The sequence below is a fragment of the Agelaius phoeniceus genome, chromosome 6 (assembly GCF_051311805.1).
Source record: "Agelaius phoeniceus isolate bAgePho1 chromosome 6, bAgePho1.hap1, whole genome shotgun sequence".
NCBI lineage: Eukaryota > Metazoa > Chordata > Aves > Passeriformes > Icteridae > Agelaius > Agelaius phoeniceus.
In genome coordinates, this window is record NC_135270.1 from 46,664,214 (window position 1) to 46,678,240 (window position 14,027).

At 36.8% G+C, this 14,027-nt stretch overlaps 1 protein-coding gene across 3 annotated transcripts in view; it reads left to right on the top strand.

Annotated features, from left to right (window-relative positions):
• Positions 1 to 13,707, top strand: part of TTC8 (tetratricopeptide repeat domain 8) — a 40,994-nt gene extending 27,287 nt beyond the window's left edge. For 2 of the 3 annotated variants that reach the window (XM_054634781.2, XM_077180600.1), the window contains 7 exons: positions 378 to 465; positions 3,986 to 4,096; positions 6,675 to 6,814; positions 8,012 to 8,186; positions 9,454 to 9,576; positions 11,386 to 11,469; positions 13,106 to 13,707. In XM_054634781.2, coding sequence (XP_054490756.1) covers positions 378 to 465; positions 3,986 to 4,096; positions 6,675 to 6,814; positions 8,012 to 8,186; positions 9,454 to 9,576; positions 11,386 to 11,469; positions 13,106 to 13,222 — 838 coding nt within the window. In that variant the 3' untranslated portion in view covers positions 13,223 to 13,707. The remainder of the gene's footprint in view (positions 1 to 377; positions 466 to 3,985; positions 4,097 to 6,674; positions 6,815 to 8,011; positions 8,187 to 9,453; positions 9,577 to 11,385; positions 11,470 to 13,105) is intronic. The other variant, XM_077180601.1, reaches the window with a different exon arrangement.
• Positions 13,708 to 14,027: the final 320 nt, after the last annotated feature.

Sequence of the window (14,027 nt, forward strand, 5' to 3'; positions counted from 1 at the left end):
GAGGAAATTCTGGTCTGAAGCAGTTTGGGTAGAGTTGAGACATTAAATGCTCATTTTCTACTGTCTGTTTTAAGAGCAGGAGGAATTCCTGTGAATATGAGTACATCATAATTCACCATTCTAGAAGGCTGCATGAGTAAGAGGGGGCCAAAATTCGTGGATTTGTCTTTTATATAGTTTTGGATGGTTGTTTTGTTATCTTTAAATAATGACATGTTTTTTGTTAACGTGCACACAAATATGTGGTCATAAAGTGTGCTTTCAGGTAGTTTATGTTTGGTTTAGTTTGAACTGCTTCATTATTTAATAAGCTTATAAGAAATCTTTAAAAAAAACAGTAAACAAGTACCTTCTATATGTATCTGTTGTCTCTTTAGGTTGGGATTATATCGTGAAGCTGAAAAGCAATTTAAGTCAGCCCTTAAACAGCAGGACATGGTTGATACCATCTTGTACTTGGCAAAAGTAAGTCACAGATACATCATTGTGTTTAAAAGTGTGTGGTTTCCATGCCTGAGGCAATACATGCTAACCGTTGCAGTGGAAGTCGATAGTTTACAAGATTATTTTAGAGCTCCCAGATTTCACAAACAAGATTTAAAAAATGTTCTATGTTACTGGATTCTTTGTTCTAAATTCCAATGAGGATTATGTAGCTAAAAAAATTATTTGAGTTCCAGTATGAAGAACAATGTGGCTATATATGGTCTCCTAGGAAACAAATGCAATAAATCTGTAAATAAAGAGCAAAGCTCAAAATCCTAGTTTCACAAGCAAAATCAAAACAAAGTGAGTTTAAAGGAAGCAATCAGAGACCTTGAAACAGGGAATGTTCTGTCAAAATAAAGGCATTAAAAGCTTTAAAAGAACAAGTGGTACAGCTGAGTCTCAGAACTACTTCTTTACCAGGATACACATTTGATTCTAAATGTTTTCTAAGACATTCAAGAAAAGGTGACCTGTGAGAAACTAAAACTGCATTTTTCTTCCATGTGTCCTAGAAGGAGATGAAACCAGTTGCTCTTTAGCAGTTCCCCATAAGCTCATTGTCACAGGCCTGTCCAAAAGTCATCACTGCTAGTGGATGATTCAGATATTCATATGTGCTTTACATTTCCTGAGCAATTTATGTTTTGTATTTAAATAATCATCATTGCTATCTAGAGACATGTCTTCAGTACTGTGTTTGAAGTTCATTGAAGTTTATTAATTTTCCTGTCTCTATCACAAAATTATTCTACAAAATACATAGGATCACAAAATAGTTTGGGTTGGAAGGGATGCCAGTGATCATCCAGTTCCAATCCCCCCCTCCCTCCCCCATGGACAGGGGTGCCTTCCACTAGACCATGTTGCTCAGAGCCCCATCCAGCCCAGCCTTGAACACTGTCAGGGATGGGGCATCCACAGCTTCTCTGGGCAACCTGTTCCAATGCCTCATTGTCCTCATAGTGAAGAATGTCTTCTTAGTGTCTAATATAACCATACCATCTTTCAGGTCAAAGCCATTCCCCTTGTCCTGTCACTACATGTCCCTGTAAAAAGTCCCTCTTCAGCTTTCTTGTAGGGTCCTGTCAAGTGCTGGAAGGCTGCACTTAGGTGACCCCACATCCTTCTGTTCTCCAGGCTGACTGAACTCTCTCAGCCTTTCCTCCTAGGAGAGGTGTTCCATCCCTCTAATCATCTTGCTGGCCCTTCTCTGGACTTGCTCCATGAACTGCACAGAATTATTCAAATGGCAGAGTAATTGGATTAACAATCAGTGATTCATTACAGGAGATTTGCATCCCTCTACATCAGTACTAGCTCAGGCAGGAGCTGCATTTGTACTTCCACCTCCCACTCTATAGACCAACTTGCTCAAGTATAAAACATTGCACAGCATAATTCAGTGTCAGTGGACAGGCAATACAGTAAGGCACAGAGATATGGCTCAATTTAACAGAACTAAAAAAATCAGGCTTGAGTTAAGCAGCCATTAAAAAATAATAAGATTGCATAAAGTTCTATGGAAATATACTGATACTATGATACTAGTTATTTTTGTTTATATTCATTATTGCAACATCTATCTGGGTTTTTAATAATATTTTCTTGAAAATGATCTCTCCCTTGAAATGTAGTTTACAAAAATATAAAAGACCAAAAGAAGGGAAAAAAAAAGTAAGAATCGTTAAAGCAGTCAGGACATGCTGTGAAGTTACAAAGTATTTCATGACCTAGAAGAGCTAGAAATGGGATATTTTTACAAGAGATAAGAGAGAGACCAAAAAGAGAATGGAGCAATTCTCCTTTTAGCATATAGACCATAATTAGCTGTAGTACTTTTAAAGAGCAGGTCTCCCCAAAGCAACTGTGAGTAGATGGAAATTGCCCCACCTATTTTTTAATTTCTTTTGCCATTTATCTAGAGAGCAGCTCTACTGTCTACAGAGATGTTGGATAGTGTGATATCACACTGGATATGGGAATTACATAGTACAGTACTGTGGCTGTGTGGTTTTAGCATCTGAAGTGAGTGCATCTTTGGAGTCAGCCTCTAGATAAAGCAATAGAGCAGATTTAAGTCATTAATGCTCAGAAAACATACTTCATAAACAAAGATAAAAATATAAAAAAGGGGCAGAGTTTCACACTCTCCATTTTTTTAATGGGATGCATAATTCATGGTTAATGATGTAATTAATGCAGTTCTAATCTACTAAGTACCATGCCCTCCAAAACCATTGCTCTTTTATAGATTTTCACAAGAAGGCATTTGTTTTCTAGCTTAATACAGGAAATGTGAGTGACATTAGCAGAATGAGTGAAAAAATGCCTGTGTTTTAACGTTTTGCCAATGACCAACTTGGAATGGCAGTCCCTTTCTTGGAAGACACTCACAGTTGTCAGCTCTCTGATAATTAAGAATGTCATTTAGTGGTCATAGGAAAGAATTCTTTGCAAGTGTCTACAGCAGTATATATCTATGGGATTGCAAAAAAACAATGTTCAGTTGTAATTGTTGGCAGTCAGAAGTCCGTGAAGTTTAAGGGCAAAAGCAGAAATTGGAGGTTTCTCAGGTGTTCAGCTAACACTGACATTTGTTTTATGTTTCATCACAAAAAGGTTGTATCAGGACAGCAGTCACAGATTCTTTCTCTTCTTTACTAGTATGAAATATTAGCACTGATTAATATACTATTTCTTCAACAAAATAATTTTCCACTCAGTGGGAGATAGGGAAATCACTGTAGCCATCTAGTTTCCCAAAGCATGAGTGCAGGGTTTTTCCCTTTGCTGTAGCTGTGTTTACCATACCCCACAGCAGGAGGGCTTTACAGCTGTATTCTCAGACAGCTGCTGAGGGGGTCCCTACCAACACTGGACATATTGAATGGCCAGTTCTCACACAATTATTATCCACACTGCACATTTTCATAATCAACACAGAAGCCAAACTCACGGAGGGAAAACTGCCCTCTTTCCATAGGACTTTATTGTTTGTGACAGAGAGGTTGGTTGAGCAGTAAGGAAACTTGAAAGTTTCACTGCTCTGTGCAGTGCAGTCTTATTCAACTAAGAAAAACATTTTGATATGCCAGCATTATCAGCCTGAAGGTCCAGTTCTTTCAAGCCTAAACCCTAGTTTTTGAAAATAGATTAAACAGGGTGATTTTTTTTTTAATTCAAGGTGATGACTTCACCTCAGTGTCAAACTATATTATATATGATAATAAATAAGAAGATATTTTAAATTAGTAATATTCAAATTAATCATGCAATCCTAGGTAAATTTAATTATCATAAGTAGCGTATTTTATCTTCATTACACAGATTTATTCAGTATTCACTCCATTATTTTCCCAGTATTATTCATCATCTCAACTAATGGTTTCCTGTATAAATGGAGGTGTCATCCCTTTTATTTATCTCCCTTGTTAAACAGCAGAACCTGTATAAAAGTCAGACAGTTGACATCTATATACACTTTTTATTTGCCTAGGTGTATTTGCGCTTGGATCAGCCTGTAACAGCTTTGAACCTTTTCAAGCAAGGGTTAGAGCGATTTCCTGGAGAAGTGACTCTTATTTGTGGAATTGCCAGAATCTATGAGGTATGCACCCACTATGCAATCCTTATAGGGGCCAAATGTAGCTGCTTGAGTAAGAAAAGAGGCAATAGTTGAAGATAACTAAGGTTATCAAAAACCCACTGTGCTGATTTTCAGTGTCACTAATGCAAAACAGGTAACTTTCCACAAAGGTAACAAGGTAATGTCAGGGGAGCCCTGCAGGCTTATTTGTTTCAGCAATTAATCATACCAGTGAGATCCCATTTGCCCTTGGCATGCAGAAGCAAGTCCATATTAAGTCAAATTGTCCAGATGTTGTCCTTGCTAGTTCATATGTATTTCATCATACTAAAACTGCACCAGCCAGCAAAATTAAACAGCAAAATAATTTATTTGTCTGTGTTGTTTTTATTAGCACTATGTGTTGTCATTGGTCTCTTAACGCTCTGAGAGCAGTTAGAATGTGAATGTTTCTTAGTTAGGAAGTAAATGTTATATTAAGTAGGATTAGTTATAAAGTAGTTTCCCTTTAGCATGGTAACCATGTATTTTGTATTTTAAAATTCTGTATTTTCATGTCGAATGGTCGATTTTGTATTGTTTTTGCACTGAAAGTTGGTCAAGTGCTATTCTAGAACAAATGTTAAAAACAAAGTAATGAATTTTTTTTTGTGTCTATATTCATGCTTGGCATTCTGTCCTGTTCTCATCATTCTCATCTAACCCCTAAGCCTTAATCCATTTTCATATTAAATCCTTTTTGCCCTTCAGCAAGAAAAAAACAGCTGCATAATTTTTGGAGGCTTTTCTTTCTGAATTGTTGAATAGTTTTTAATATAGATGTTATTTTGCAGAACCATACATAACATTGCATAACCCTTTAAGGAATTATTAAAGAGCAGAATATATTTGACAGGATCTAGTTTTGCACTGACACTTGAATGAAGGATTATAGCTTCATTAGCAAAGATTTGCACTGCAGCATAGGGTGGCTTTCATTGTATAGCCTCACAAGTGGAATATATGTATCAGACATCTTAATCAGAGCTTTTCTTCTCAGTCACTAACTTTTGAGAGTACAAAGAGTTATAGAAAGGTTTTGGTTTTAAAAAAACTACGTAATTTTTAAAGGGACTGCTTTATCACCATTTCCTTGAATCACAAGAAATTCTTTTTATTTTTTCTTTTTTTTTTAGCTAAATACACTGCTGAGGTTATATAAAGGCTTTTTCTTTAGTTTTGTTGGGAGCACATTGTATCTACATCACACAGGTAGAAATTTTTCCTATATAAACACAGAAGCAAGTTTGATTTTCTAATTTTTTTTTTCTTGTAGGGGATAGATTCTCAGGGCCTTGAACCCCTCAGTGCACTGTCATTTATAGCAGTGAGTTTACCCTAAATCATCTTCCAAGTAGCACACATCCAAGCATGTATTTATATATAATACAGTTTTCTTAACTGTCATATCCTAGGTAGTACAAGTTTTGGTGAATTCACAATTCCTGTTTTCAAAGGCACATAATAGATTTTCATATGTAATTATATTCTCGTTTGTGTTCAGAGCAATTAATGACTTGATTTAAAAAACACTGAAAATAGTTGAGACCTTGTGTGGGGAAGTCAGTCTGTTCTGTGTTGCTATGCTGGAAACTGCACAGGTCTGGGTGCCACAAGACATTGTGCCAGGAGGGGCAAATGTCTATTGCACGTGGTGCTGCTCCAGCAGGGTCCCCCAGGTCACAAGGGGGGTCACAAGTCCTGTCAGTGAACCTGATCCACTGTGGGCTCCTCTCCTCTTGGGGCCACAGGTCCTGCCAGGAGCCTGTTCCAGCACAGAGCTGCCACAGGGTCACAGCCCACAGCAGGGTCATCTGCTCCTGCATGGAACTTCTCTACAAGCTGCAGGTGCATCTCTGCTTCCCTGTTGACCTCCACAGGATTCAGGGGCACAGCTGCCTCACCACAGGCTGCAGGGGAATCTCAGCTCCGGTGCCTGGAGCACCTCCTGCCCCTCCTTCTGCACTCACCTTGGTGTCTGCAGAGTTGTTGCTCTCATGTTTTCTCCTCTCTTCCTGGCCACAGTTATATCTGTACAGAAACTTGTTTTTCCTTTTTAAATATGTTATATGTTATCACAGAGATGTAACTACCTTCTCTGATGAGCTCAGCCTTGAGGCCAGCACTGGGTTCATTCCAGAACCAGCTGACATTGGCTCTGTTGGATGTGGAGGAAGCTCTGGAAGCTTCTCACAGAAGCCACCTCTGTAGTCCCCCTTCAACTTCCAAACTGAATACAACAGGCTGTCTCTTTTTCTGAAAAATAAAAACCAAATTAATTTCTTGTTGTAGCTGTGGCATAGAGGTAATTTCAGGTAAAGATATTACTAATAAATCATTGTGCATTCCTCTCATGGATACGTGTGTTGCATGTGAAGATGCCAGACAGTGGTGTTGAATGGTACAATCAGAGAACTTTAAGAGTATATATAATTATTCTCAGTTGGGTACTCTACAGGGCATAGATAAAGCACCCTGTAGATTAACATTTTAATGAGTTCCACATTAAAAATAGGTGATAAACAGTAGAAGTAATTGGAATTTTTGTCCAATTGTATAGGAAATGAACAATATCTCCTCAGCTGCAGAGTACTATAAGGACGTGTTGAAACAAGACAATACTCATGTGGAAGCCATTGCATGCATTGGCAGTAACCATTTCTATTCAGACCAACCTGAGATAGCTCTGCGGTTTTACAGGTATCTGTACTTAGGGAGAGGGAGGGAGGGAGGGGGAACAGAATATGTGAGAAGGTAATATAAAGGGTTGATCTTTTTAATGCAGGGAAAAAATTAATCAGCAGATTGGCACAAGAGTATGAATGAGCATTTGGACAAATATTACCATAAAATCAGTTTCCAATTTCTGTATCTTTTTATACAGTGATAAGTACATCACTACAAACTTGTAATCATTATATGAGGAGTATGTAGAAGTATCAACATAGATTATCATTCAGCCAATAAACAAGGAAAGTTCTTTCGCAGTTTGAGAACAGTGGATCTTACCCTCAACTTCAATTGCATACAGAAGGCACAAGGAGCCCTTACTCCACCTGAAGTGACCAGGTGTTGTGACCACAAAATTCCTGACTTGAATTCAGGCTGCGCTTCCTGTGTGTTTTTCTGAAAGCAGTGAAAAGATAGTGTTAACACTGCTGCTTGATTTTTATTCCAATACAGTCAGAGTGCAAAGGAGCCTGACATTCCCTCCCTAAGAGCAGATTAAGTCAGCAAGAGCGCTATCATCACATTTCTGTTGGACTTGAGCTCTTTTGTGCTTTAGGTTCAGAAAATCACAGCCATGCTGCAGGCAGCAGCCCTCTTTTTCCCTGGCCCTCATAGCATTTCTGTTTATTCCAATAAATATGAATAAATAGAATTTTTATAATACATCTCCATTTTAAAAGACACATTAAACAATATCAATGTGAATCAAAATCTTATTTATGCTTGATGTGTAAGATTAATATACATTCACCTCTAAATATACTATTACTAATTAGAGCAGTACTGAAGGATGGGAATCAAGCAAAAAATTGAAGTCTTAAGAATTATATAAAGTAACTGCAATAAACTACAGCTTGATTGATGTCAAGGGATTGGAAAGCAGAAAGAGAAAGTCTGCTACATCTCTATCTTACAGTAAAGTCAGATCATGAGACCCAGCCAAGAAGACAGAAATTACTAATTTACACAGACTTTTGCACAGTTGTTATTCTAATAAAAAGTACCTTGCACTGTTCTTCTAGAAACTAGCAAGTGTAAGACTGTAACACTTGGTTTTTACACCCTCTCAGAATAGGGAGAAAGGAGGAGAGATTTTTTTCTTTTAGAATAGAACTCCTACTTGAAATTAATAAAAAAAAATAAAACAAATGTTTTCTTTCAATCTAGACGGCTCCTGCAGATGGGTGTTTATAACTGCCAGCTCTTTAACAATCTGGGCCTCTGTTGCTTCTATGCCCAGCAATATGATATGACACTATCTTCATTTGAAAGGGCACTGTTTTTGGCTGAAAATGAGGAGGAGACAGCAGATGTGTGGTACAACTTGGGACATGTGGCTGTGGTATGAAAAATATTAACCATCTTTCTGAATAAGTAAAATTTATAAAAAATGTAAAAACTAGGAAGGAGTCATTTCCCTTCTTGGAAATATGAAACCTGATAGTGTACACGATAAAGTCTAGTACAGATGGAATGTTTATTTGCACTTCAGTGGGAAAGAAGCAGCAAAAGAAAAAGCTCTGTACTTTACAGAATGTGGCTTTCTCCTGCTAAAAGATGCTCACTCCCCACTATCTTTAAGCTTCCCATCATTCTAAAAAAATTAAAACATATACCAGCCCTTGAAGGCCTTGGCTGCAAAACAAGCTAATCTGACAAAAAAAAAAGGAATTAAAGATATTTTTCTAGGAACTGTTATTTGTTTTACATGGAGAATTAGACTGATTCTCTTGTCATAAAGATACACATTCAGCACCAACTAGCCAATATTAAAGCACTAAGTAGGTCATAGTTGAGAAGGTATTTTCCTGTCTTAAAGGCAGCTGTAGAAATATTGTGTAGTTGTGTGATAAACTTTGTTAAATTTCTACACAAATTTTCTTACAGTCTTGCCCATTTTTGCAGATGTTCTGCAAGAAGTTGTGTTGGATTTCTCTTTAGCTACATGCCCAGAATAAGTTTGCTGAATGAAGTTTTTGACATGAGTTTTCTAACATGAGTTGTCTTCAATTGCTGATAATGATTTGAGTCAGACACACAACTGTGTCTTGTACTGCACAAGTACTGCAGCTAGGATAAACACTGTAATTTTTACTGCCTTAAAGATTGAAATTTGAGCTGATGTGCCTGTATTTTTCAGCATGTCACTTTTGATGTTTAACCTGATGCTGTGTCAGTGTCAGTCTTAACACTAGAGTAGCATTAGTCAGCTGCTCCATCTGAGGAGTGAATCTTCCTTAACTTAAATATGTGTAGAGACAGAGAAGCAAGATGACTTCCCCTCTGGAGACATCTCAGTTTTTCTTACCCTGCTATAGACAGTAGCAGATAGCATAGTCTTTAGATGCCACTTTAATATTCCAGAAGTTAAATTAGATGAAGTGAATATCACTTGAAGCATGGAAGTTTCTTCTGGAGAGAAATTATTCTGTCTAGAGAAAGAATAAAGAAAAAATGAGAGGATCTGGGAAGAAAGCACATACATTTCTGATCAGCATGTTTTTATTGTAATTTGCATTCCACTATGGGTGAAAAGATACTCCAAAACCCAAAACAGATGCATGTAGTTCCCAGTCTTTTCACAAATGAAAACACAGTCTTTCTTTTAGGGCATAGGAGACCTGAATCTGGCTTACCAGTGTTTCAAGCTGACCTTAGTCAACAATAACGACTACGCAGAAGCTTACAACAACTTGGCTGTGCTGGAAATGAGAAAAGGTCACACTGAACAGGTCAGTGCTGAGTCCCAGCCTAAGGAGAATGCTTCATTTAAGCATTTTGTATTTAACAAACATGTCATTTCTCTGGGGTGGAGGCATCATATGAATGTCTAACTTACTGTTAGAGGCAGAAACTGTGGATGACTATTTTACATGTTTCAGTGTATTGTCATGCCATCTCCCATTAAACTGCTTATTCTTTGGCATATCCAAATGAATCATCAAAGACAAGCAAGGTTTCCAACAACTTTGCAGTTGTTGAGATGTTTGTTTGTTTTTTTTAAATTGATACCCAAAGCAAACCCCTGTGCTTTGAAATCTTCACTTAAAAGACAACTGACTGTATATTCAGTTAATAAATGTAGATAACATACTTTTGTTGGGTGGCAGAAAAAAGCAATGAGATTATATCTTGAAAGTTGGGGCTTTTTTAGCAAGGAGATCACATTAGAATTTTGTCAGAAAGCAACAGGTTCTTGATAAACACCTTTGCATCAATGAGCTTGGTGGTTCATCTTACCTAGTGTGAGTGTACTGAGTATATTGTGCTTAGATATATAATTGACATGCATGGTGGAATAAATGCAACCATTTTTATACACATGCAGGGAAAATGAATACTTGTTGTTTGGGCAGTTTTGGACAGAACTCCTGTGGGCTTGTTTTAGACCTCATGAGAACGAGCTAATTTGATGGATTCATGTATACATCATAGAGCTAAAATGAATTATAAATACCTTTTTAAGAGCAGATTGTCTTAGACAGAAGTTAACTTTATTCAGATAACCTAGCAATTACCATGGAAACACTGAAATGAACCTAGAACTGGATGTTTCCAGTGACAGATAAACTTTGGGTTTAGTTTCAGTTTCATAATCAGTAAATTTTTAGACATTTGATTCCCTAGTGGAGCATACCCTCGATTGTGGAAGTTCTGGTTGCTCATAACCAGCACTGCAAACCCTTTCCATTAGAATAGCTTTCTGTCTACTTTAGTTTTTAGCTTAAAATTTTCAGTTTTCTTCTTGTATCACATGTATAATTAAAACTGGGATAAATTTGGCAATAAAAATATGCACAGAAGAATAAAAAGGGGATTACATTTTGCTTATCTTGGATTTTATTTCACAATGATCTTTCATAAATACTGTTACATGTACTCAGATTTTTCAAATGTAGGAAGTTTTAATAAGTTTCTAGCTCAGTCTTGCCACAGTTTATAGTTACTTTTGTTTTGAAACATTTTGGAATTTTCCCCATTAAGTTCTGCATGTTTTTTTAGTAAAATCTTTCACAAGTGGACCTTAATTCTGCATTGGATTTACAGCATGAAGCTATACACTCTGATACTTTGTTTTACCTTTTTATGCCTCTATTTTGCTAGTGAGGAAAAAACCCCTAATTTTATTTAAATGTTTGAGTGTGAAAGCTGTCATTTATATGATAAAATTTATGGTTTCAGGGATGGTTAAGACAGAGCTGTCAGAGACAACAGATAAATACAGTGGGGTGTTCTTTAAATACTTTGAGTTTTATTTAATTTATGTTATGTATTGTCCTCGGGGTTTAAAATTGAATTGCTTAATTTAGTATGTCCCAATAATTTTTTTTTCTGATTCAACTAAAAGTCTTTATTCATTTCAATGTTATTTGATTCTGTTATGCCTACACTATTGATGTAACCTTTTTGAAAATGGCTTTCTTAGTAATGACTTAGTAAACATAGGATGATTTCTTTTAAGGATTATGAATATTGCATTAGATTCTTGTTACTCTCCCTCCCAGATGTCACTATATTATTTTTTTCATTTCTCTTTATAGGCAAGAGCTTTGCTGCAGACTGCTTCATCTTTAGCACCTCACATGTATGAGCCCCATTTCAATGTTGCCATACTCTCAGAGAAGGTAATGCATTATCCTGTTCTTGTAATCTAAAAATTGAGCCTTGGTGAGGCAGCTGGTTTTTTATTGTTATTACTAAGACTTCCAGATAGATAAGACAAAAGAATACAGAGTACATAAACTGAAGGAAAATGCTAAATTACATTTTCATTTTAATACCTAGAAGTGTGTCAAAGTAGCCATTCCAATATTTGCTTTTGAGAAAAAATGAGGCCAACTGGCTATGAAGTAACTTTATAATTGTCCAAATGCCTGAAAGATTATCAATTCCATCTACAGTCTTTGCAGTCAGGAGCTTTTTCAGAATGTGAAGTGTAATAATATCATATGATTTACTAGTAATGATAGAAAGAATATCCTTTACTGATAGTATCTTACTGATCTCAAAAGGAAAATCTGTTATTCAGCTTTACAACCTCTGATTTTTTTGTGTTAATAATCTATTTCATGCAGAGTGTCTAAGACACTGTATTAACAGGGTCCAGCATTCCTGTTAATAAGAGAAACTTGTAGAAATTTTTTTCTTGTTTCTTCACAAGAAAAAAATTGCTTCTTTGCTTGTGCCTACACCTTCATGATTCTGTTATGAATCTGTGTTGTGTGGGCAGCTCCACTCCTACAGATGCTGAAGTGCACACATTAAGAAGGGAATAACCCATTAATTTGTAAGTGTATCCCCTTCATTGTGAAACACAAGAGGGTGTTGAATAATTGCATTTCTTACTTACTGTTTGGGGAGTAAATCCTAGTCTGCAAATGTCTTGTTACACAAAGGACTCTTCACAGGTTGTAGAAGACACCCAGCCACATCAGCTAGGTGTTGGTGCAGTGGGGCAATGCAATCCTTAAATTCAGTGTACGGCCATGGTTTACAGAACATGACTTCTCTGGGCAGGACTTTGGTTTTTTTCTCCTTCAGAGAATTCTTGGCACACTGAAGATCTGTGTTGAGTGATGCACAAGCAAAAAAGGCCTCCTGGCTGTCCATAGCTCCTCCTTTCCCATTCAGGAGTAATCAGTTTTACTAGAAGTGTTCCCAAATCTTTGGGTTCTTTTTTGCTGAACCCACTTTCTGACATGCTTTCCTTTTAAACCTTCCAAAAAATGATGCCTATTTAGGAAAAAAATTAAGTTCTCTGAGTTGGGAACAATTTCTTCTAAAAGCAACAGAGGAGCACCTTTAGTTCTCCAACATTGTTGTGCATCTCTGTGAGGAAACAGGAAATCACAGTGGTTTTTTTACAGAGGCCTGATGGGTTGTGTTTTGTTTGTTTATACAATAGCACTTCTATGGAGTTTAAAAGCAAAACTTCTATTTTTTTATTCCTCCGTACTTCAAGCACTGGGTATGGTGTGTGCCTTGTCCATTCTCCAAGAAGTTGGGTGAAATGGAATATGGATGCTTCAAGACATTAAGCTGATGTCTTGAAGCAGCCATTAAAATGACATTTCTGTCTTTCTCATCCCTTGATGTAAGTGTGACATAATCCTGCCTCCAAATGTCCTTACTCTGACTGTTCGCTCTTTGGACCAGCTGTGCTTAAAATTTGTGAGCACCAGAAATGTACTGCACAGAATGCAAAGAGTACAAACACTGCAGTGCTTGGATTTTCTAAATCAGTTTGTGTGGTTTTTACAGGTTGGAGATCTTCAGAGAAGTTACACAGCGGCTCAGAAGTCTGAAGAAGCATTTCCAGGCCATGTTGATACACAGCAGCTGATGAAACAGTTAAAGGAGCACTTTGCTATGCTCTGATAAGCTAATTTTTTATTATGTAAGAAGCTAGCCAGAGCAAATGTCCCGTGCACATTTTGAGAGCACCAGCTCAAAGTAGATGAACGATACTTTATGCATTCCTGTGGCAAAGCTTGTGTTACTTTGAGTAGCAAGAAAAGATTGAGTTTCAATTTCTTATCATCTTAAAAGATAACACTTATTCAAATGCAGCTAGAAAACTTTGCAGCTATGTACACAAGAGATTACAGAAAAGGGGTTTTTTTCTGGCTTTTATGCAGAAAAAAAATTATTTTAAACATTCCCGTGTGACAATCTGTGAAGAAACAGAATAAAAATACTTCCTAACTGGTTTTCAAGTTGGTTTTGATCGTATACTTTCTAAATGAATGTTAGGTTTTAAAATTAAAATACTGAAAAAGAATTTTAAATACATATGTTAAGCAAAATTTCTTATATTCCTTGTACTGTATGAGTTAAATAAATGCAGTTTGTATGGTTTGTCTGTGTGTGTAAGTTAAATTACATTCTTATTGCCATGAAAATCTGGGTTGATAGTCTTAACATTTTGAGAGACTCCACAGAACTGGTACAAAATCACAGAAATGCATGTGCTCCTCTCTGCCCAGGAGGGAGTTTATTCTGGATCTCAGTGAGGGAGAAGGGCATTTAGAAGCTTGCAGAATTAAGAACTAATAGTTGAGAACAAGGCATTGGTGGGGTGATTACATGTGCTACCACATAAGCACTATTGCTAAGTAAATATTTGGATCAATCTAACTACAGGACTACTACTACTAACAACAAATGAAGACTTTCTGTCATA